The 23759-nt window shown below is 43.4% G+C and overlaps 3 protein-coding genes across 5 annotated transcripts; 2 read left to right on the top strand and 1 right to left on the bottom strand.

The window, feature by feature from the left end:
* TAX1BP3 (Tax1 binding protein 3) lies at positions 1 to 4092 on the top strand. Its single transcript, XM_072881947.1, has 4 exons — positions 1 to 141; positions 1750 to 1869; positions 2193 to 2270; positions 2495 to 4092. The coding sequence occupies exons 1-4, from the start codon at positions 103 to 105 to the stop codon at positions 2630 to 2632; spliced, it is 375 nt and encodes a 124-aa protein (XP_072738048.1). The 5' UTR covers positions 1 to 102; the 3' UTR covers positions 2633 to 4092.
* Positions 4093 to 4519: 427 nt separating this feature from the next.
* CTNS (cystinosin, lysosomal cystine transporter) lies at positions 4520 to 12982 on the bottom strand. Of its 3 annotated transcripts, none has more exons than XM_072882363.1 (11): positions 12840 to 12982; positions 12298 to 12371; positions 11113 to 11191; positions 9774 to 9858; positions 9578 to 9681; positions 8446 to 8577; positions 7570 to 7669; positions 7356 to 7475; positions 6093 to 6263; positions 5762 to 5879; positions 4520 to 5388 (listed from the first exon to the last, which is right to left on the bottom strand). In XM_072882363.1, the coding sequence occupies exons 2-11, from the start codon at positions 12359 to 12361 to the stop codon at positions 5258 to 5260; spliced, it is 1104 nt and encodes a 367-aa protein (XP_072738464.1). In that variant the 5' UTR covers positions 12362 to 12371; positions 12840 to 12982; the 3' UTR covers positions 4520 to 5257. The 3 variants fall into 3 exon arrangements, with proteins under 3 accessions (XP_072738464.1, XP_072738465.1, XP_072738466.1); XM_072882364.1 differs by lacking the exon at positions 12840 to 12982 and adding an exon at positions 12672 to 12711; XM_072882365.1 differs by lacking the exons at positions 11113 to 11191; positions 12298 to 12371; positions 12840 to 12982 and adding an exon at positions 10496 to 10590.
* SHPK (sedoheptulokinase) lies at positions 12806 to 22230 on the top strand. The gene is made up of 7 exons (XM_072882362.1): positions 12806 to 13604; positions 14860 to 15001; positions 17814 to 17997; positions 19190 to 19342; positions 20470 to 20645; positions 20756 to 20956; positions 21836 to 22230. Exons 1-7 carry the CDS (start codon positions 13428 to 13430, stop codon positions 22228 to 22230), a joined length of 1428 nt encoding a protein of 475 aa, XP_072738463.1. The 5' UTR covers positions 12806 to 13427.
* The last annotated feature ends 1529 nt before the right edge of the window (positions 22231 to 23759 follow it).

The following is a 23759-nucleotide window of genomic DNA, read 5'->3' on the forward strand; positions in this document are numbered from 1 at the left end:
GGGCGAGGCGGCACCCGATTGGCTGGCGGCGGCGGCGACGGCGGCGGGGGGCGGGGCCGGGCGAGGCGCTTTTGTTCGGGCGGCGGCAGTGGCGGCGGGGCCATGTCGTATGTGCCGGGGCAGCCGGTCACCGCCGTGGTGGTGAGACGGGGACGGGACGGGACGGGGGCACCGCGCCGGCGGCTGCTGAGCGGGACAGGGACGGAGGCGGCGGTGCCGGCGCTGCCTGGCAGCGCCCTGCGGGCTGTCAGCGGGCGGAGGTGCCCGGCGGGGGCGGAGGTGCCCGGGCGCGTCCCGGGGCAGCCCTGGCCTGCGGGTGCGTGGCAGGAGCGGACGAAGGGCGCGGACTGCAGCGCCGCCGGCCCCGGTTGCCGCTCGCGGCCGCTCCTCGTCCGCCCTCGCGGCGGCTGTCTGCTGTGGAGGCTGTCCGGGTAACGGGCGGGCCGGGCACTCGAGCCCCACACAAACACCTCCCCGCTCCCGGATGGGAGAACCGGGAGGAAGCTGCGCCGGTCGGAGGGAACAGACCCCTGCCGAGGGCTGCGGCCCCCTCCGCCTGCCCAGGCGTTGCTTGAGGGAGAGGGAAGCAGCGGCTGTCACCGCGCTCGCGGAGACCCGTGCTCGCTGCCGCCAGCCCGGTCTTCGTTGCTCCGGTGGCGGTGCAGCTGGTGCGCCCGAGCGCTTTGCTCGGTGCCCGCTGCTGCGAGCAGCTGCGGGACATAGACAGGATAGGCACCTGCTTTGCCTAGGTGGGGTTAAGAAGTAGAGCTTTTAAAGTATACTAATTGCCTTAATCGACAAACAGCCCAAGCGAGGGGCGCTGTTGTTTCTTCCGCTAGTTAGAATGCTGAATTTAATTGTGCTGTGGGCTCACCCAGCTGAAATACGCCGCACCACTCCCAGCTGTGTCAGAGCTGACAGCCCTGAGGAGATGGAAGCTGGCCTGGTGTGACCCAGCTGCCTGTACCCTAGTGAGAGCCGGAGCCTACCGCCTTTGGGAAGCTCAGTGTCTGCCAGGGCTGTTCGAGAAGAACGTTTTGGGTGGTTTTTGGTTCAGTTAAGACTGTGGCTTTTTATCTTGGCTCAAGAATTGCACAAGCTGGCATTTATACAGTACTTAGAGAATGAGTAAAGCTTGTCAGATGCCTGCGTTCATCAGACAGCAAGGAACCTGTCTCTGGATTATGAAAGAGTGTTGGTATATAAGGTATCTTGAAAAAGAACCACCCTAATAATAGGTTGTTATTTCCACTGATAAGGCTAGGCAGGAACACAGGGCACACAGATAAAGAGCAAGATGAGTCTGGCTATGAGTGACTGCCAGTTAGCAAGACATGACTCATGTTTGAAGAGACCTGCTCTATTTTTAGTGTTTTCCCCTTGTATCTCCAGGCGGGGTAAAGCACTGCGTAGTTAAGGAGCTTGGCTGTATCATGGCATGAGCGCCCTTGGGGTGAGCTTGCAGATGGCTTCCTGTCCTGCTGCCTTGTGGTAGGGCCGAGAATGGTTCAGAGCCAATTGTTGTCAACACCAAGGTCGCCTGTGACTGACAGACAGCAAAGGCCATGAGATCGTTCTGTGCTGCCGAGGGGTTTTAGAGCTGTCTACCTGCAATGTGTAAGCTTACCAAGCTGTGATGCAGCCTGCTCTAGTAGGCTTACGGTATTGCTGGGTCTTAAGTACCTGTGTCTGAAACACACTTGAGATTTCTTCCAGTGATCACAATCTATTTTCTTGTTCTCTTTTCAGCAAAGAATTGAAATACACAAGCTTCGCCAAGGTGACAATTTGATTCTGGGATTCAGCATTGGAGGTGGCATTGATCAGGATCCTACTCAGAATCCTTTCTCTGAAGACAAGACCGACAAGGTCAGGTGCTCTTTGTTTCCTGTAGCAACTACTTCTGGGAGAGGCTGAGCATATCCAACTCCCCCAGCAAGCTCACTCACTTGCATCTGTATTCTGTTCTCTCACACAGCTGACTACAAAGGTTACTCTGTTGCCACTTTATCATTTGCAGACTAAGCTTGTTTTAAGTTAGCTCTCCACCTTTTCTATTGTCCAACATTGCACAAACCTGTTTTTAACTAGAGTCCCATAATACACTACAATGTGGTTTTGCATTGTCAGAGTGGCCTTTAAGTATTTAATGCTCCCGTATTTAGTAAATGAACACTTCCATTTTTTCCCAGGGTATCTATGTAACAAGGGTGACAGAAGGAGGCCCGGCAGAAGTTGCAGGACTTCAGATTGGAGATAAGATCATGCAGGTAAACACCAAGACAAGACAAGTACTAAAGTAGTACTAAGGGCACACTACAGAGAAGTTTCTGCTGGGGGAAATACTGTCTTCTGGGTACTTTCCAGGACAGTTTGTGGGGCTTACGAACAAACAGAGCTGTGGCATAAACATATCTACTACATAGTTCTGACAGAACAGTTAAAGGACACCTGCGAGTCCACACACCTGCCTCCTTTTATGGTTTTTTCTTAGGTGAATGGCTGGGATATGACAATGGTGACCCATGACCAAGCTAGGAAGAGGCTGACAAAAAGGAACGAAGAAGTGGTACGGCTGCTGGTGACCAGGCAATCTCTGCAGAAGGCTGTGCAACAATCCATGATGTCCTAATCAATCATCAAGTTGGGGAAGGGTTGGGGAGGGAGATATATAGACTGGTATCAAGCAAGGAAGCAAATACTAGACCTGAACAGGTTGTCTGGAAGGAGTGCATGTTCCTAACTGTGGTAAACACTTTTTTTCTTCCTCTGATGTAACTGGCAGTAGTAAAACTCTAGTCCCCTCAGCAGAGTGCTTCTCTAAAGTCTTCCCTGCAGGTACATGGTAAGACTTCATTGTAGTCATGGCTTTCAGGAGGACAGGACAAACCCTAGTTATCTAAGGAAGCAACTGGAAAAGCCTTAACTTTGACAGGATTCTTTTGTAGCACAAAAGCTTCCTATTTTAAGAGGAAATGTGGTTTCTGCTATGGAAGATACGAGGGTTTGCTGTGCTTAAGCTTCTAGGAGCAAGCTGTCCTGTCTCCCCCATGCTGTCAAATAAAAATGCCAGAATTAAGAGTTGCACACTGCTGTGGGGAGGAGCACTGTACTAATCCCACATTGTGTGCTAGCTAGACAGAGTATGCTGAAGGGTTTGGGGCATTACGGTTTACTGCAAAGATTCCCTGTACAAAGCAGCCTCTTCAGACAAGAAACAACAAAGTAACACAGAAGTGCTCGGTTAATGCCTGAAGTACACTAAAAGTTCATAGACACTACAGTTCAACTTCACTGTCAGAGTAAAACCTTAATTCTCCTTGTTCCCAAGTAATTTGTAACATCAAATGAATCAAGCTTAAATGAAAGGAACATGGAGCAGGAAAGAAAACACTGTTGCTGAACTTACCAAAAGAGCTGCTCATAGCTGTAGAGTCTTCAGTTCTTCATTCCACTTCTATCAGACTTGAAATGGGAGGGGTGGATTTTGGTCTGTCTTCTAGAAGACTTTGCTTAAATCACTGATTTATTGGATGGAAGAGATGAATATGCCAGTAATTTGCAAAAGTGCCTCTTGACCAAATTTAAACTTCTGGTAAGATACTAAGTTGTTTAAATCAACATGCCACAGGATTTAAGATTCTTGCTGCAACACTAAGTTAATTATCTAGCATCCTAGTGGTTTGTTAACCAGCTAGTTCTACAATTATCCAAAAACTGGAGTTTTTAATCCCCTTCAGTTGATTTATACATATCTATACTTTCCTTAAGCAGTCTTCAGGTAAGCTGTTGTAAATAGAACATGAGGAGGTGGCAAACTAACTTATTCAGTACATTACTGCTGCACCACGTACGTATGTTGTGATTAATGCATCTCAGACTGTTCTGTACACACCAGCAGATGCCTATTTACCATTTTTATATCTATGGAATTACTACAATACTGCTTTTGGATTTTGTAACTTAAGAATTCAGTGGTAAATTTTAAGGCTTTCAAGTTGAAGTTATTTTTGTTACTATAAAGATACACTGCTATTTGTACTGCTATTTCACTTGATTTTACACACAATAAAACAAAGCTGGATTTCCTGAGCTGTTTCTCCTTACATTTAAGAATGCCACATCACTTGAATGCCTCCAGCCAAGACCTTTTTTCTGGCTCAGAGTGGATTGTGGATGACATTAACACAATGCAGTCTGAGGTTAGTAAGGTCTGATTTCACTGGTGGGTATTTGCAGTGCTGTCAAGCCTCACCTGGTTTCTAGCAGGGGGGAGAAGGGATTCTAGTTTTCCTTGGGTTGACAACCTAGTAAGATGCATTAGCTTTTGAGTGTTCAAGTATTGTTAAAGTACAAATGCATGGATTGACTCTGAGTTCTTTTAAAGGGTATAATGCTTACCTTCAAATAACTCAAGACTTTGATCTCTACCTAGAACATACCATGTGTAGTTAGAAAGTTGCCCAGGAACAAAAACATATATTTAAACTTTAATCACAGGGCTGTTAACATAATCCACTTAGAAATAATGTCTTTGATAAATCTTTAATCTTTACCATCTACCATTTAGGATTCAAGGCATGTCAGTAGAACTGAGCAAAATGAAGTTAGTGCACTAGAAGTACTCAAATCTGAGCACTTGTCTTATTTCAGTGAAAGCTCTTTCAAAGGTGCTAAGAATACAGTTTCTGCTGCTTCTCAGTATTTTTTAATGAAGAGTTCAGGTTCTAGCATTTTTTTATTTGCTACCAACCTCATTATTCTTTCATGTACCACTACAGCTGTTCATGGCCAACCTGAGTGGTGGTCTACTGTCTGTGAGGAGTCAGCAGCAGCAGGCAGTCTTCAGTCATTACATTAAGTGGTTGCTTAAACATGATCTCAGTTTTGGAAGCCAGAACTCTGCTCTTTGTGCTTCACTTCCAGTCAGAAAGACATCACTCTGGTCTTTCTTTTTCCTGTTGTTAATGGAAAAAGATCCACGTGTTGCTTGGACAGCTCATGCTAAGCCATCTTTGCAGCTTCAACAGGCATGAATCTTCCATTTGCAAGTGGTGGCTAGATAGCTTGCTGTCCTTTAAGGCATCCGGCAATCAGCATTTGGCAAGGCATCAACTTGTATTCCATACCAGAGGGGATCAAAGTATAAACAGAGATCAGAATCAATATTTCTGGTAACTGGTAGTAGGCATCTTGAAAGCCCTCAGCCAGGGTAGGGGCAAGTTCAATTTAAAGATTTTTGTCTTCACAAGTGATGTTATTCACAAGGTTCATACCCTCGTCTCCTATAAAGGCAGTAGTGCTGGACTATAAAAACAATGTCAAAGATGACAGAGAAGACGCCCAGGCCAAACTTGGTTGGATCTCCAAAGATTAACTTCCACTGATCTGTCAAACACAAAGCGAGAGAGTTAAGACTAACTCCTCAACTGTAGTCTTGTCTCAAGGCTACAAGGTCATGCCATACATATTACAGAAGTTCATGTTTATTACCTGGACTGCTTAGACACACCTTAAGACTGACTGTAGTGTACATCTTATGCAAAGCTAATTAATAACTGTTCCTGTAATTTCTTCAGAATAGCTATTTCTTTTTCTGTCTTGAAGGAATATGAACAGATTCTTTATTCTTAGTAGAAGAACAGCCATACTATAGCACAAACATCATTCTCCCAAGATAACCTACTAGTTTACATCTGCTCTGTAGCAGGATTCTCCCACCCCACTAAAAAAGGCCCTACCACTTCAGTTCCAGCCCTACCATTGTTGTATGACTGCAAAAACATCTGGAGAAGGCTGAAGCTTCCACCAGTGAAGTCTAGTAATACATTTCCAATACTCCATCCCTCAGTACTCTTCCGACGGAAATTCATGTATGCCTGAGAGTGTAACAAGAAGTCAGTCAGCATGTCATGTACAAGCATTTCTGAGATCACCATTTAAGAAGCCTTCTGTATAACTACGCTGGTTTTGTCACTAAAAGACTTAATAAATAATCATTGCTGGTTTAGTCTAGTCAGACTTTTAATAGCATACACTACAGGCTTAGGGTGACAGGAATACGTTATAAAAGCAGAAGAGTTCAGATTTACCTGTGGAAAATATTTTATCAGTGTGACTGCTAACTTAATGTAAGAGAAGCAGAATAAGAACTGTAGCCATGTCATTTCCTCAGCTGCAGCAAGAAACAGTGTTGTAAATGTGAAGATCCATGCAAGTGCCAGTAGTCCAACAACAGCTTTGGATACTTTCTGACCTGCTCTCTGAAACAGAAATGCAGATACACTTAGACTGACCTAGGTCATATATCCCCAGACACACTGTAAGATATAGAATATGCTCAGGACTATGCAAGGTTACAGTCCAAACCTGTCGTTTACCAGTTAGGCTCATACCACAAGGGAATTAAGATTAAATGAGTGCTACAGCAGCCAGCTGTAGGTTTGCAAGAGCTGATGAGCAATATTCAACATCAATCACTTGGAACACTGCTGTCCGTGAGCAAGTGGCAAACAATATTGTAGCAGCATTCTTGAGTATTTATGATGCCTATTCTCAGTACCACATCTGTAACAATCTCCTGAGTTCAGTCTGATGATATCAAGAGTTCCTATAAATGCAAAAGGCTGCTAATGCCATTATGGTAAAAGATTCATGGTTGCCTTCTAATTCTTTACTAGAAAAGACTATTGCACCTAGCAGTGGTGACAAATGGGCTGTTACAGTTTTAGGTTTAGCATCACAAAAGCAGCACTCCAAAAGAGAAACAGTTACCATCTGGAGAAAACTGGCTGCTCAGGTCAGAGGCTTTTACAATGGGAATTAAATAGAGAACCACCTGACTATAACAACCAGTCTCACCTGAAAAGGGGTGGGAATTATAAAAGGGCCTTTGCAGCTGTTTTAGAAGAGAGGCTGAAAAAATCTGAAAGTTTGAATTGCAGGGAATTCCTGAGGACCTGTCCTAGCTTGAAGAATGCTCCCAGTAGTGAGGAAACAGCAAAGCTCATACCAGCATTTGTACTGTGTAGAGCTGTAATCCACGTGCTGGCTAGAGATCTGTTTGGGAACTTCATGAACTTGGCTGTTCACCTTAGTTATTCTGAGTCCCTAAGGAGTTTACTTATAATTACGCTCAGAACATCCATGAGGCTGAAGTAGCTAAGCTTACTGGAGTTGCTACTAGCTCAGGAAAGATAAAGGCAGCTGGATTGCGAAGCCTGACTTCTATAAAGGCGAATGAAAGTGCGATGAAGAGGACTTCGGAGCCCAAGAGGAGAGGACGGTGAGCGGTGAGGTGTCCGACAGAGGGAGCTCTGCCAGAGCTGACAGGTCAGCCCAGCATTGGGACTTACCTCGTAGATGCAGCACTGAATTATGGTGAGGAGAGTTAGAGCTACTGCGTGGAGACTGAAGAACACATCATTGATAGCCACAGGGTTCACGCCACTGGGATAACGGACTAAGAATTCCTCCTAAATGTAAGAGAAACCAAAACCAGTCAAATGCCTTAACTCCCTTCTGTAGATACCCACCCCCAGGCAAGTAGTAAGAGAGAATCATACTTACCTTAATCAAGGGAATCCAGAAGAGTCCAACATTAAACACACTGTATGCTATAAAGCCAGTAAGGTTTAATGCTATAAAGTCAAAGCTTAGTCCGACAACACTAGAGAAGGAGGGGAAAAAAAAAGTGTACGATAAATATGCATCAGAGTATTACAGGCAGTTCCAGCGACAACTTGACCCTAGAAGGTACTGATTTATAGGCAAATTTTGATGTAAGCCAAAGCTGCAGGCATTGTGACAACATGATGCTGCAAGTTCATCAGGAAGCAAGGTGAAATATCCCTCATATACCATGCACTGGTACTCGCAACAGCTCTCACTGACAAGGTTGTGTCCCTGCTGTTTAACTTCACCTCTCCATGAGCTCAGCTAGTCTGACAAAACCATTCCAGCCTGAATCTATAGAAGCTGTAGTGCATCTTTGGCAAAACAAATGCTTTAGTTTTCATATATAATAACGTTTCTACTTACAGTCACTTAGTTTAAGGGGAGCTGGCCTAATGATTACACTACAAGGAACTGTCTGATAAACAGCTCACAAGGTAAGTAATCTTTGAAGGTGGTCACTGCAATTGTCTCGGCCAGATGGTTTGCAACATGACACCAAAGGGAATGGGGAAGTCTCCTCTATCACAAATTAGTATTGGACGCCAAACCTTAGGATTAGGTGTCTGTAGGATGCACTTAGTTTCCTCTGACCTGCATGCATAAAAGCTCACTGGGGCTGCACTTATTCATGCCCTATCTTTGCCTTTTTTTTTTCCCCAGTCTTTCCATGCATAATTCATGATAACCCAGATGGATGTAACTGAAGCTAGGAACACGATTTGCAGAAGGTGCTTAAGTGACTTGCAAACACATCTTAAGTCTCTTTACCTTTTTCGTCGCCAGTTCTCAAAGAGTTGAGGATAAAAGGAGATAGACCAGGCGAGGAAATAGATCCAGCCAATCACCTCATCAGCATATCTCACTATGATGCTATGAATCACTTGAAATTGAATCCTAGGTCTGATGGTTAATGCAAACAGAATTAGTTAATTTGTCTGCTCACACTTTTTTCAGGAGTTTTTCCTTTGTTCTGCTTTAAAAGAGAAAACAGAGTCCAGGTGTTGAGACAAGACAATAAAGATTCAGAGTTGGTTTCAGTCAAGTTGCTCCCCTTTTTTTTTAGTGTCCTTGTTATGTTTAGGACATCTCCCACTCCTACCCTCAACCTACACTTTCCTTCTTGCCTCCATCTTTCCTTTCCATTCTTTTACCATATAAATCTTCAAAAAGGTCATCTTGTGCCTATGGCTTCCACTCTCTTAGCACAAGGTCTGTTATGCAAGAGCAGTTTCACGTTTCACGCTCTGCCAGCAAAGCCTCATGGTGACGCCTGTCCTGTTGAGCATTTCATGTGCTTACCTCTGCATTTGCTTTGAGTCTTAAAAGCAGAAGCAAAATGAGGAAGTAAAACAGGAGTATCCTGTTGCTCAGTAGCATCTGGGTAATAAGCAAATAAAATCCAGCTTTCTCCATCTTGCTAGACTGCTTTCCTATTAGGGAGGACTGGCATCTGTGAAGAGGGCTCCCCTAACTAGAAAGCAAAACACCTATATCTCATGGTACTGATGTGGGCACACAGCTGCATCAGGCTATTAGCACTCCAGAATGAGTTCTCCACAGTAAGACTAGTACCCCACTGGACATTTACAACCGAATGCTTCCTGGATCAGAAAAAATGACATGTAGTTTTGATACTTTTGGGAGGGGTTATTAAAACCAGACTAAGGAGCTACGAGAACTCACAGTCATCTAGTAATGATATCTAAGATATCAAGACTATTGCTCTGCTTCCCTACCCTGTATTTATCTGAATACCTTGGGGATTGCTGGAGCATCACCACATCTTCTCAACTACATACCACTCATGTCCCATTAACTACTTAACTATAAGGAAGGAATAGTTACCCCAAAGTTTAGGAAGCTGTAGGATAGTAAGTGGGACTAAAAACCAGATTCTCACCCAGTTAAGTTGGAATTAATGGTATAAAGATAAACTGTTACTTGTCCAACATCATCTGCTTTCACTTGGAAGTCTGCTTTAGTGTGACCTGCAGGCAATCGTACCTGCAAGGCAAAGTGGAGGGAAGAAAGAGGAGAGTTGCTTCATACTAGCAGTAGGCTTTTGCATAAGGTCAGAAGTCTGTTCTGTCACTTACTTCATCAGGCAGTTCAACAATGGTGCTGTGTTTTGATGAGTGTGTAATATTAAGAGTTATCACCAGTGTCTCATTTAATGGAGCCCTGTGAAGGCAGAAAAAACAAGTTAGACTGGTGCCTGAGTTCACAAAGATTGCTTCAGGGCTGCAGGAGTGTATCTGCTAAGTCCTCACAGCTGTTGCAAACATAATGAAGGGTCCATATGCAACAGTACCTACCCGGTACTCAGAGGAACACTAGCAAAGTATGTTAGCATCGTATTATTTCTTTTATCTGAACTAGTGATGGGTACTAGACAGTTGTATAGCCACATTTTACCTCCCTCTTTTCCACACAAGTGGCAGAGCAAAGTCATTGCCACCAGAATCCTATCATTGTGCTTGTTAACCCTTTGCTGGTAAAGAGGAGCAGAAATGATGGACACGTACTTGAGGTGATGAAGAGCAGAAACTATTGCAGTGCAGTAAGAAAGACAAAAACAACAAAACCCTCAAATAAAATCCCTCAAAGTGACATAGTCTTGCACAGCTTTCCCAGAGAACTCCACTGAGCATTTGTCCAGGAGGTTTAATTGCACAGCAGTACTTAAAATATCACAAGGGTCAAATGCCTGTACTTCTCCATGAACAAGATTACACTACCACATCTTTCTTTGCAAAAATAAGAGTTCTAGACTGTTGCAGCCACGTTTTGCTATTTTCATCTTTATCACAGTTCTTACATTTTCATCTGACTGTTGCCTTTACTCAAACTTTGAGATCCCAAAGGGGGAACAGGGGGTGCATGTGTTTAACAATCCTTTCCTGAGAAGAGGCTGAAATAGCAAAAACATGGGTAAACAGTGCACTGTATTAAACTATGAGATTAAGGTGCATCAGCCCCCACCCTGGAGGAGCTGCATTCCTTTGCTAGAAATGGTGAGTTCTGTTTGCTTGGTAAACTTTTTTTGGTGATCCTTCTAGGAAATGCAAGTTTCTCTTAAGCATAAATTTTTAGAAAGGGATGAACTGTAAGTTGACTTGAGGAAGTCAGTTCAGTAAGCTAATATAGGGCAGACAGTACAAAACATCTTTTCCTGCTCAACTTCCCATACAAATGGCATGGGATATTGTCAGAGACGAACCATGCAAGGCTGTTTGTGAGAATGCTGCACTATCTTGGTCCATACTGGTACTAAGCAATGTAATAGCCTAGAAGTGGCCAATCACATTGATGACATTCACTCTGTATGAGCAATTAACTGACTCTGCAGGAAAGTCTTAATTATATAGCCAAGTCCTACCCACTTGCTCGTCCCCCATTCCAAAGAGAAAGTAAAGATACAATCATTATTTTTACCTTAGAGAAATAGTGACGTTTGTTGAACTTCCACTTTCTAATGAAACCACTTCAGGGACAGACAATACAATGACTCCATCTGGGGGAGGACAAAAAACAACCAACCAAAAAACCCCCCACAAATCTCAATTACTGTGAATGATGAACAGCTCCTTAAGAAGAACTACCTACTTTCTTTTGTGATATAGACATTTTGTCCATTGGTACCTGCAGTGCCAGATTAATAAAATTAGTACACGTGATAAGCAGCAAAGGGAGTACAGCTTATTTCAAGGCAACTAAACAACTTAAAAGAAGGAAATAACTGTCACTTGAACATGTTACAAGGAAGTGATTTTAATATTTGAAGTACAACAAAAGTTCATGCCAAGAGAAGGCTACAGGATACTTCAAACCCACACTAATTTTTTCTTGATGTGATCCTACTAACTTAGGAGTCGTAAATGCCCAAAATTTCATTTAAAATTGCTTCTTGGGTCACAAATTCAAACCAGGTACCCAGATGTTCAAGAGAATGTACATTTACTACCTTAACACTTTGGCAATCACAAGCACCTTACAATAGTGCTCTGAAATATTGCTATTAAGGCATACTACTTTACAACAATCCAGCTATGTTGTACCACGTCATGCTTTCAGAGAGATCAAGATTCCAAGTGCCAATACCACTGATATCAAAGCCATAAGCTGGTCATGCGTCAACAACTTTGACATTTGGAATGCAAGCCTATTTTACTCATTGTGTGTTTAACGGACACAAGAGGAAGAACAAAGAGCTATATAAAAATAAGACCAGAAATGAAGAGATAAACAGGTTGCCCTGGACACTGTTTTCTTGTTGCCATATATTACACAGTGTTCTTAAGAAGTTATTTAAGTGCAGGAGAGCTCCCCAGTTCATCACTGCACCACAAACAGTATTTAGTCTGCTTCTGCAGAGGCTGTTTGGAGCACAAGGCAAGTGCTCCATCACATCAGTGCCTCCGTGTAGCACTGTCCGTATATGAGCACACCAAGTCAAAGGTAACGTATGAAAGAAGAGCTGATGGGAACCATGGCACAGGTCTCCCCAGAGAGGCATGACGGGGATACTGCAGAGCAGCCCTCTTCCACCTCTTACCAGTTCAGACCTGGCCCGTGCCTGGGAGGCCCTGTGGGCCCAAGCTGGGATGGCCAAACACTCACCGCCAGGCCCCAGCAGCACAAGCAAGAGGTACAGCAGAGTGGGCAGCAGGTATTGCACCCTCATGGTGGAAGAACTGCAGGAAAAGTGGGGAGAAGGCTTTGCTCAGGACCCACACATTTTAAGGGACCACCACCCCATCCCCTCAACTGACAGCTCCCTGCAAATAGCTCCCTCCCTAGCACCATGGCCCCCAGCCCCACCCGGCTGAGGGGCCCTCAGCACCCCTGAGAGAGCACCGGTCTTTCAGCCTCTGTCTGCCCAAACTCCTCCGGGAAAATATCTTTCCTTCACAGCTTATCCCGCTCCCGCCACAGAAAGCTACCACCCCCTGAGGGATTCCGCGCCCTCCCCCTCCCCGCGGGGGACTACAAACCTCAGCAGCCACCGCGCCCCCACCAGCCTCCCCACCCCGGCGGCGCGGTGCACGCTGGGACTTGTAGTCCCCGCCATCCTCCCCTCAGGAAGCATAGTGAAGCAAGGCCATCCCACGCTTTAGGACGTGTTAACACTGAGGAAGCAGTGCTGAGGAGAGGACACCTACCTCCTTCCAGCACCGCAGCTCCGTCCCGCATGGCCCCAGCTCTTCCCTTTTCAGCTTCTCACGTGAGGCGGCCGCCTGTCGACTCCCCGCCCAGCGCCCATCGCGCGTTTTGCGCCAGTGCGGCCGCCCTCGGGTGCCATCTTGGGTGTGGCAGGGCGGGTTGGGCGCTGGGCTGCTGCCGGCCGGTCTGTGAGGAGGGAGAGCTGCCAGCGGAGGGAGGTCTCGTCGCTTTGGTTGTTTGTTGAAGTTTCGTTTAAAGCTGCGCAGGTCACCGGGGAGGACTGGGGAAAGGACAGCTTGTCACGCTCAAGATGGAGGGATAGTGTCCAGCCACTGCTGAGGGGAGACATCTTCAGCCAGAGGGCAAAGTCCAGGCTGCTTTCCCAGCCTAGTCTGCCCAGTCCCTGCGTCCTGCTGGGGTGGGAGCCCGCACTGATTGTACCCTGGGCACCCTTGGCTCTTGGGGCAGGTGGCCCCTCAGAGACAGCAAGGAGCAGTGTGGGGCTCAGCATGGTGGGTGTCGGTCTGGCCACCACGTAGAGAGACCCGTGGTGGTGAAGGTGAAAGCAATCCCCTCTACCTGTGGCCATGGCGAGCAGCGAAGCGGCAGGCAGGCCTGCTCCTGCCTGCGTGCTGGGCATAGACCTGGGCACGACGTCGGTTAAAGCGGCCCTGTTGGTAGGGGCAGAGCGAGGGCAGGTGGTGGCAGAGAGCTGCTCCAGGGAGACTCAAGCACACACCAGTAGCCTGGAAGCTGGACCGCAGGTAAGGGGTGGCAGGTAGCACTGCTGGCAATTTCAGGATACTGGCCTCGCCTTGTAGCTGCCGGGTTGTTTCGCTACATTGTGCAGACTTCAGTGGCTTTCCTGGATTGTATTTGTGCCTGGATTGACAGATGGTTGCTGCATGTGTCTGGATGTCTGAAAGTAGAATTAAAATGCTCTCTGTTTACTGTTTGAGAAAGTCAAGTACAGCTGCTTGATTTAAGAAAGACCCAGGTTTTGAAAAGTGGCATAAAACAATCTAAAACTATTCTCCCATGAACCATCACCTTGTCTTTGACGCTGCCAGTCAGAAAACAGCAACCACTTGCCAACTGGAAGAGTATTTTGCGCTTTAATGTGAGATGGAATCACAACTGGAAATTCCCCGTGGAAATAACCAGGAACATGTACTCCTGTTAAAGATCTTTACATTCATTGTGTTTGTCAGTCTAAGAAAGGATGAATCAGAATCATAAAAAATGTGTATCAACATTCCTCTGGCCTAGTATTGTATTGAGTCCAGGGTCTAATTTCTGAGCAAAGATATCAAACAGGCCAACACTCCTCCAGTCATGTTTATGCAGCCAAAACTATGTATGCACAGATTAGTTCACATCTATGTGTAGACTGTATTTGAATACTTTTGCTTATAAGCTTCATACTGGTCTGTCACAAAGTAATCTGAATCTTCAAAAGTGTGAAAGCTGGAATACAGCTTCTCTTGTGGCACGGTTTGGTCAGTTTGCCGAGTAGATCAGTCTGCTGGGTAGTTCTAGGAATAGAGTATGCAGAAACAAAGTATTGGCATCATCAAAATCAGCAGTGAGTAAATATGGAAGAGCTTTAGGAAGATGTAAGGAAGGGAGACTGCATGCCAGTCAGAACATGCAGATAATCCTCTTTGTGAGGGAAAAAAGAGCAATATATAAGGTGAACTGATGAAAGCATGTAATGGATTTTTTAAAAAGGTATATTTGAGTATGGTAACTTAGGAAATTAAGTGAAGAATTATTTGGCCTTCAGTTTAAGAGGCTGTTATCTCATTCTCAACTTGCTAGTATTGGTTTTCAGTTTTTGTGGTTTTGTGGGGTTTTTTTGCATTTTTTTTTTCAATTTAGTAGTGAATGTTATTCTAATACATGCTATTAAGCTAAATGAATTCTCTTCTTCACTTCTGAATAGAGTAGCCTTGTTTAATAAATACACTGAGTGAATCCTAATGGTTTCATGCTCAGAATAATGCTTTATGATTACAGGGAATGGAGCAGAATGTCCGGAGAATAATAAGAGCATTGAATGAATGCCTTGCTGCTCTACCTCAGCAGCAGCTTCAAAGAGTCAGTCACATTGGCATTTCAGGACAAATGCACGGGATTGTATTTTGGAAAAAAGATAAAGGTAACATTAATTCTTTGTCATTCCTGTTCAGAGTATTATGATGCAGAAAATAAATTTTTAACACTGATGTGATCTATAGGAAACTGTTGCATGTTCACTTTGGTCTTCTGTAAAACAGAATTAACAGAAGATCTTCTGTGGGAATTTTGCTTTAATTACTGGAATTTCAGCTACTGACTGTAGTTGACCATGTTGTTTACACAGATTAGTTAAAGGATTTAGTCTTGTGAGATCCCTGCAGAGTCAGCACAATTATTAATATGAAGGAGGAATAACATACTGGTGGCTTGCAAATTGCTTGTCCATCATATGCTATCTGCTGCCAGTTGAAAGAACTTCTGAATCATGTGAATGGCTTTTTTGGGGGGGGAATGTTATTCACCTCATAAAACACTTAACTAGCTGTTGCCCCGTATCTCAATACCTTCTAATGATTCTACAGTAGCAGTATTAGCAGTTCTGTGTATGCCTTGAAAAATAAGCTATGTGTGATCTTTATGTTAGAATGTGCATAGCAGTAGCTATCCAGCAGTGAATATTGCTATGCTATTTTGAAATGCTGTTTGAAAGTACAGTAGGAGAAAAACTGAAGTTCAGTAAATGATGTTTTCAGTCCTTCCCCCTGCCCCCAATCTCAAGGCCATTTTTTCCCTAGCAAGTCATAGACTGTCGTGTTGCATTCATCTTGCTTCTTATGCTTCTGTTAGTAGGAGCTGAAAAAGGGTTTTGGACATGATTCTGAATATTCAGCTGCTTGTAGAATGAAGGGCCAAGACCTCAGAAACAAAATCAACCACAGTGAGGTAGTCACATGAGGCTCAATTGTGCAAATACTCAAATAATCTTTGTGACAGTGAGGATGTTTGAAAAATTCAGGCCTTGGATTGCCAGCCCTGTGAGATAGGGATGGATTATCTTCTTGGCTAACACCCTATAAACCTACTGAAGTCTAAAGCTTTCAGAATGTGGTTTCATGTCTTCTTTCTCTTTACCTTATGATGCACACATCTGAACAATTATATAAGTCTTACAATAATAGGAGTTATGCAGATTAAGCAAAGATTTATTGTAAACCACAGAATAGATTTCCCAAAAGTGCTGGTCACTGCCTGTCAAAGGTGTCAGGGTCTTAATTGCTTTAAGAGACCCTATGCTATTCATTACTGGCTGTAATTTTACATTAAACACTAAAATGATTAGAAGGAAAGAAATCCAAAGGCTGATGGGCTGAAGAAGCTGTTGCTCGCTTTCCAGCTGTCCCAAGGGCTGCATAACAAAGCCTCATGGGTTCATGGTAGACATAGATTCTTATGTCATATTGGTTAATATTTTATTTCCTAAAGCCACATGCCACTTTTGTTTCATTTTTATCAAGTGAAAGAGGGTGTTTGCTCTCACTTGTTTTGAGTAGACTAAGTGAATTCATGCACTTTGGGACACAAATTATATTTTTAATGGCATCCTTTAGGGTTAGATTTATGGTTAATAATATTTCTTAGGATGCATTTAAAACTAGAAAAGCAAACCAATTGGAAATTCAGTTCAAACAGACTTGATAGAACCGGTAATTAAGGGAACAAGAAAAAGTATGTTTGCTTTGCATGTTTCACGTAGTACTTCCCAGCTTTCACGGCTGCTTTCTACTGTGTGAGTGTAACTTCAAATCCCTGTATCCAGCCCAAGAAAGACTCTTTTAGCCCTATTTGTGCTAGTCAGTTAAGCAGCTGTGTCTCTTCTCTGACCTGTGGGACAAGTGGCACAGGACAGCTTGAAATTCTGTTCCCATGCCCAGCCAAAAACCAAAAGGTTGCCTCAGTTATAGAGCCAGCTGGAGACAGTGTGTATCCCCACGTTGTGGCCAGGCATCACGCAGGAGAGCAGTAGTTGTCAGAGGCTGAAGCTGTGCTCTGGAGTGTGCTAGCAAACATCACATGCCAGTGCTTGAGCTCAGCCTCTGCTTAGTTTGCTGCTCTGACAGAACCATATGCTGCCTTTGCAGGACTGCTTGTGGTGAGCATGTCAGCACAGGAAGTAGCACATGGGACCAGAGCAATAGCAGACATTGCTGAGAAGGCTCTGAGCAGCTCTGAGAAGTTGCTGTAATTTCGCTGACGCCTTCACAAGGAAGAATGTGAAGGTTTCATCAAAGGTGTAGTGTTCTGTGTTCAAAAGGAACATGCTGGACTGGTAAAACTGAAAACTAAGTTAAATCCTATTCTACCTTTGGCAAAGCTTTGTTGCGTAGCACAGGGGAGGCATGCTCTTTAGTACTTTGCCGTCCATTGCTTAATACATATAGATCCAGGTTTCCTGTCACTTTGGCTCAAAAGGTGATGAAACTACGTGCTCTCCATCATAGGCAGTTCATTACTAACACAGCATTCTCTAGGTCACAATGTGGCAGATCCCAGTTAAGGTTTATATGTGAGAGCTGTCACATCAGCTTATTACCTCCCACAGCAGAACTGTGATTTTTTTTTTTTTTTTTTTTTTTTTGTGGGTTACCTGTTGTTTAAGTTGTATCATTAATATCTCAAGGTGCAAGTTGTTTGTTCCTCTAGGCGCTAGGAGTGCTTATAGAGGAGGAAAGCCTTGGATACCATTCTCTGTTTTAGCAAAGGATGACTGGCATTATGATGTTATCTAGGGCTGAAAAGTGTGACTAATTAATTTGATTATAATCACTACTGGCTCTGTTTCTGCTCTTTTTGTAATCCATTTGACAAATTATCAAGAGTGTCCAGAAATGAAGAATGCCAGGCAGACAATGTTGCAGGGAATCACTGGCCTTCTCGCATACTGTGTGTTTCAGGTTGCAAGTGGACAGAGTGTGGTACAGGCACTACCTTTGAGCCAGAGGAGGTCAGTCATCTGATTACTTGGCAAGACGGCCGCTGCAGTCCCACCTTCCTCTCTTCTCTTCCTCTGCCACAGTCACATATCAGCTTGGCTACTGGATTTGGGTGTGCCACAGTCTACTGGTATTTAAAGAAGAGGTACATCAAGCTGTTTCACTGGCAGTTTCTCATCTTGAATTTGTGTGACAATTAGTATTCCTGTAGCATGGTAATGCCACTAGAGGCTGAGGGGCTGCAATTCTCTGTAACGTAATATTAATTAAGTAGTCAAAGAATATTTTAAATGGCAGTATTCAACATAAACTATATGCAACTGAGCACACAAGAATCTCTGACCTCATAAAAATACTACAGATCTCTTTAATAAAAAGAAAAGCTTCTGACCATATAGTAACAGAAGCCTTAAAGTATCACAGAATAATTTTAGTTTGTTCCACCGCTCAGAGGAGCTCTGCTAATGCAGTTTGAACACTATAATATTGCCTTGAGCAGATTGTGAAAAGTACAAACACGCCTAAAACACTAACAGAGTTGCTTTGTCTGGTTGCTGCCAGATGCTAAAACAAGCAGTCCCTAAATTAATTTCAGTTCCTTCCTTCCTTAGACGCTGAGATCCTTATGAGGTGTTACAAATGGTCTGCTTTGTTGTGGCGTGTTTGCAGAGGATATAATTTTTCACTTATGACTTGGCATCAGCAAGATTTGCTCTTCAGTTTTGTCTGCAGTATGCTGTGTTCCTCAAAGAGCCAGTGTCTTCCTCAGCAAGGAGTCCAGGTTCAGTGAATGGGGAAAAACGTACTAGGTCTTGGTTTCTTCCAATGTGTGTTCAGCAAATACATGCAGCATGGCATGATCTTGCTTTAGAGCTGTATAACTCATGAGTCCAGCTGCTTTGTTTTGTTCCTGTTTTGATTCACCATTTGGTACATTTCCGGTCATATAATTTGTGGATCCTAGAGCAACTGCAGGAATTTACCTATTTTTCTCAAATGCTCCAGGATCAACGAAGTGAAATTTTTTTTTGTGCAAACAATCGTAATTGTTTTGCAATGCTGTGCTTTTGAACCTAGACAACTAATTCCTTAAAGCCGCTGTCTCTCCATCTTCCATCAGGACATAAGTATTGCTGCTGTGGTAACAGCTTGGAAAACAAATTCCATTTAAAAGAACAAACGAAAACAAAACAATAAAATGCAGGTTGATCACTGAGATGGCCGTTTCATTTTTAGATGGGACCACACATGTCTGAAGTTCCCTGTAGCACGGAAGTAATCTTGCTCCCACTGCCTTAAAGCACCTCTCATTGTTTTTAAAATGTTTTGTTTAAAAGTCCAGATTTTCTGAAGTCTTATGATGCAGCCGGCACTATCCATGACTATGTGGTTGCCATGTTGTGTGACCTGAAGAAGCCACTCATGTCCGTCCAGAATGCTGCCAGCTGGGGATATTTTAATTCCAGAAACAAAAGCTGGAATACTGACATGTAAGTGCGAAGGTCATTCAGTGGGTTTTGTGCATTGCTTGTGTCAGGGAGTGTGAACACCTCTTTGGGCCCTAAGTATGAATGTGCTACAGATAAAAAGTGATTGAAAGTTACTCCTAATCAATTGTGGTGTAGCCTGTACTGAAGAACTATTGAGAGTTTGCTCTGGTTTGTAAGGTAGATATGTTTAAATTATGTAAAATCTGGCACAGTGTTTTTAGAAATACCTAAGACAGCAGAGCTGAGAGACTCGTCAGTGAGGCCTTGTATACCAAACTGTTCTCTCCCTTTCTGTGGTGGAATGGGATGGGATGGACAAGTGCATGCTGCAGCCAAGGTGTTACCTCTGTGATGGTAAAAGACATTTATTGCTCTCTAGTTCTTTCAGCTAAGCTCCTTCATAACTACTAAGACTTACTGGTAATAATACCTAAGAGTTATTAGGCTACAGGAAGTCTTATAGAGAATTAGTTTGTTTGTTTATTTGCTTATTTGTTTTAATGAGTTGCTCTTTCAAGGCTGAGTGCTAAGGCCTTATATATTTCAGGGCTTAGGTTAGGCCAGGACTCCAAGGTGAAAAGATCTGCTCGTGAAGGTGTGAGAGAGTGACAGAAACTTGCATTTGGCCTACTGAACTTTTACTAATCTGGTGGTGTTGCTGTAGCAATGAGGTGTATCTTGCAGTTTGATTGTGTAAGGAGTTTACTGGACTTAACTCTTTGTGATTTGGTTTTGAACCACTAGCTGCATGACAGCTTAAAGTTCTTTGATACTTAGAAGTTGCATTTTTTTGCTATTTTTGTGATTGTCCCTTTACCCTGGAACTGCTTGTCCGTATGACCTCAGTAGGTTAAACTTGCTGAACACGTACTGCTGTATAATCTCAGGTAATCAGATTGCATATAAAGGAAAGCTATTTATTCTTCTAGATTATTCTAGTTTACCCAGCCCGTTGAACTGGAATGCTGCCCCTGTCCAGGACAAAGCTTTTTAAATAGCTGAAAGCATCCATAAATCCAGCAGCCACAAATGTATGGCCAGGTTCATCTGTGACTTCAAAGACATCTTTGTAGTCATGCCGCACATTCCCATACTGCTTTCCTGCAATAATATTGTTCTGATTGCAGATTGAAAAAGTCCGGCTTTCCTGTTCACTTGCTTCCAGAGGTGGGAGACCCTGGCAGTATTGCAGGCAGGACAATCTGTGCATGGCATGGAATACCCAAAGGAGCAAAAGTAGGAATTGCTCTGGGAGATTTCCAGTGCTCTGTTTATTCCTGTCTGACTGAGAGGACTGATGCAGGTATGATCATTTTGGTATCTTGCTTGGTTTTCTCATTGTCCTCCTTCAGAGTAGCCTAGTAAAACACTGATTACTGATTTTTTTTTTCTTATTTTTCTTTTGCGTTTTAGTTCTTAATATCAGTACCTCTGCTCAGCTGACTGTCTCAATGCCCCAGGGTTTCCAGCCTCCAGAGACACCAGATCCTTCCTCAGCTGTTACTTATTTTCCCTACTTCAATGGTGACTACTTGGCAGTGGCAGCATCACTTAACGGAGGCAATGTGCTAGCAACATTTGTCGACATGGTGGCACGGTGGACAGAAGAGCTAGGTAAGCTATTTCAAGGCTAGTTAAAGCTTAAAATTGAGGTTAATCAGCAAGGTAGAAGGAAGCTAAGGCAAAGGTACAAGCCTAGAGCTGTTTTGTCATGCCACATAAGGAACAAGGATGTAACTCTTGGGTCATGCTTCCTAGATCTCTGGAATTTCCTGCTGAAGCTTATGAACATGCTGGGACAGTCATGCTTGGACTCCACATTCACATTGCCTCTAGGTTTTGGGTTTTCTTTTGTTTCAAGAACATAAGAGAATTATTTTTTGCAAGTTGTTTTTCAAAAGGAAAGTTCAGCAAATTTGAGGACAGCCTCTAATTTTGTATGACTGCAGTCCAAAAGAGGCCCTTGATTATATCAGTTGCCTTTTGCTGCATATTTTGCAGCACTCTAATGGATTTTAAGACGCAAACTCATGTAATATCTTCTAAGTGCTTTAAACATGGTCTTTACAGGTTTTTTTTATAATCTCGTGGGTTTTGCAATGCAGAAATAAGCTCTGAAATTGTTCGTTCAGTGAATACTTGAAGCGAACTTTGCATTCACATGCAGTCCAGACAGTGAAGCTGAAGTCTGCCATTAGTGCCTTTAAAGATGTTGTTTTGTGTAACTTAGCACAGTATAGGCAAAGAGAAATAGCTGTACTATCAGGAAAGGCAGTTTCTGTGATCAGAAAAAGATTTCTAGTATCACAGACACTAGATACAATTGGATGGGAGAACTGTGGTTCATAATCCTGGAAAAACAATTACCTTTGGGACAGGGAAAAAGATATACAATATTTTGCTGAACAGGTGAATCAACATCCATTTTAAGTCCCCACATGTAAGATACGCTACACCCCTTCAGATTAGTAACATGGTATTTCCCATCTGCAGGGCTTCAGGTTCAGGAGTCTGCCATCTATACAAAGATAATCAAAGCAGCCTTGGCCCAAAACGACAGCAAACTCTCAGTTCACCCAACCATATTTGGAGAGAGACACATTCCCGAGCAGTTGGCATCAGTGACCAATATTGCTGTCTCTGACCTCTCCCTGGGTCACGTAACCAGAGCTCTGTGCCGTGGCATCGTTGAAAACCTCTGTTCCATGTTACCTGTGCAGCATCTGATGGAGACAGGAGTGAGGAGGATTCTGGGAAGCGGAAGTGCCCTTGCCAGGAACGAGGTGCTGAGGCAGGAAGTGGAAAGGATTTTTCCATTCCCTGTGGTTTACGGGAAGGATGTTGATGCTGCTGTGGGGGCTGCCATGGTGATATTCCACAGAAAATAAAGTCATTATTTGGAATGGTCTGAGATGCAGCTTCTTTTTTTTCCTGGCTGTACACTGTTTCCTTTCCCTTCCTTCACTTTTTCTGGAGTTGTATTCAACATGCCATCTCACTCATTACAGTGGGAAAAAAAAAGCTTGCATTTAGTGTCCGCTTCTGCTTCTGGGTGTACACATTTCGTTGCACTGTCATTCCCATTTGTAAAATGAGAAGTAATTATGACATTAAATTTGACTGAGTGACTAGGAAAGATCCATTAACTTTCCACATAAAATTATACCTCATGTGAGGCTCATTTTCCTGCTAGGAAATATGTTTAGAAGGACTAGGAGAGATGAGTAGCTGTCTGTAACTTAGTCTGATGCTTTCATTAGAGACTTCTTGTCGTTAAGCTGTCTCACACTATACATACATAGAGGCAGCAGACCAGGATGTCAGCCTTGTTTGGGGAGTTTGGTGGCTCTTGCACAGAATGAATGACAGTTTTCACATGTTGCATGTTGTGTCTGTAAAAGATGGATTACAACTTTGGCTTGAATGTCAACAAAACAATCAAAATAAAACCTGGAGGATTATTTCTGTGACTACCCAGGTCAGGTGCAGTGGACTAAGGTCAAAGGTGTGGCTAGGCCAGTAACATGACTGGAGATGCCTGGAATGCAGGGCTCATATCCAAGTGGAAAATATATTTACAGGGTGGGAGGTAACTATTTTCCTTATTTGGCATACATAATTATTTTACATTTGGTTTTTGGGTGGTAGAGTGGATCAGGGTCCCTCTGAACTGGTCAGAATTTGTAATACACTGGAAGAGCTGGCAAACTCAGAGTTACAAAAGCCTAATTCTCATCTCTTTCAGCTTTGATTTCTCTTTTAAGCCCAAACACAATTAGCATTTTGAGAGACGGTCCACAAAAATAATTTGTTCTTGTAATATAATGCATAGCTATTTTAGTGTATTTGATCCAAAGGTGTTTCTGATTCTGCCCTTCATGTATTGTGTCAAATTGAGCTTTAATACGGCAGCTGCCAGGCTAGACTCTAATCTGTTTTTAATGTTAAGTATTGTTCATGCGAATTCCCTTAAAATTTCCAAGTTTTTATTCCCTGTGTTATGCTCTTAAAATTTATTTCTCCCCCTACTCTTTATTTTAAGGTGAAAACATTTATACTTTACCTGTCTAAACCAAGATGGGTGTATACCTTTTTTGCTCAAATGAGACTGGCACACAAGTAAGATAGTTTCATGTTATCTAGATACGATTTCATTACTTAGAAGCATGTATTTCAACTGAAATATGGAAGTGTATTCCTATCTTGCACATTAGCAACATCAGAACTGAGTAATTTTTGTAGTGAGAAGGCTGTTCTGAGATCTTAATTACAGATATAGATTAATTTCAATCTCCCTCTACCCTCCCTCCATGCATCTATTCCATGCCGTGTTTAGGGAACTGTTGGCGTATATAGGCATTACAGAGAAAGTGTAGACTAGATTAAAGGTTTTGTAAAAAGTCTGAATTTGTTATAT

The sequence above is a fragment of the Ciconia boyciana genome, chromosome 17 (genome assembly GCF_034638445.1).
Source record: "Ciconia boyciana chromosome 17, ASM3463844v1, whole genome shotgun sequence".
Taxonomy (NCBI): domain Eukaryota; kingdom Metazoa; phylum Chordata; class Aves; order Ciconiiformes; family Ciconiidae; genus Ciconia; species Ciconia boyciana.

Bases quoted from the DNA above. Each gene is read 5' to 3' on its own strand.
- TAX1BP3 (XM_072881947.1), top strand. From the start codon at position 103: ATGTCGTATGTGCCGGGGCAGCCGGTCACCGCCGTGGTG. The intron at 142-1,749 runs GTGAGACGGGGA...TTCTCTTTTCAG, and splicing joins AGCCGGTCACCGCCGTGGTG to CAAAGAATTGAAATACACAA. The intron at 2,271-2,494 runs GTAAACACCAAG...GTTTTTTCTTAG, and splicing joins TTGGAGATAAGATCATGCAG to GTGAATGGCTGGGATATGAC.
- CTNS (XM_072882363.1), bottom strand. From the start codon at position 12,361: ATGAGGGTGCAATACCTGCTGCCCACTCTGCTGTACCTCTTGCTTGTG. The intron at 11,192-12,297 runs GTGAGTGTTTGG...GTCCTCCCCCAG, and splicing joins TGTGCTGCTGGGGCCTGGCG to ATGGAGTCATTGTATTGTCT. The intron at 7,476-7,569 runs GTAAGTATGATT...TCTTACATTTAG, and splicing joins TCTGGATTCCCTTGATTAAG to GAGGAATTCTTAGTCCGTTA.
- SHPK (XM_072882362.1), top strand. From the start codon at position 13,428: ATGGCGAGCAGCGAAGCGGCAGGCAGGCCTGCTCCTGCCTGCGTGCTG. The intron at 20,646-20,755 runs GTATGATCATTT...TTTGCGTTTTAG, and splicing joins GACTGAGAGGACTGATGCAG to TTCTTAATATCAGTACCTCT. The intron at 20,957-21,835 runs GTAAGCTATTTC...TCCCATCTGCAG, and splicing joins ACGGTGGACAGAAGAGCTAG to GGCTTCAGGTTCAGGAGTCT.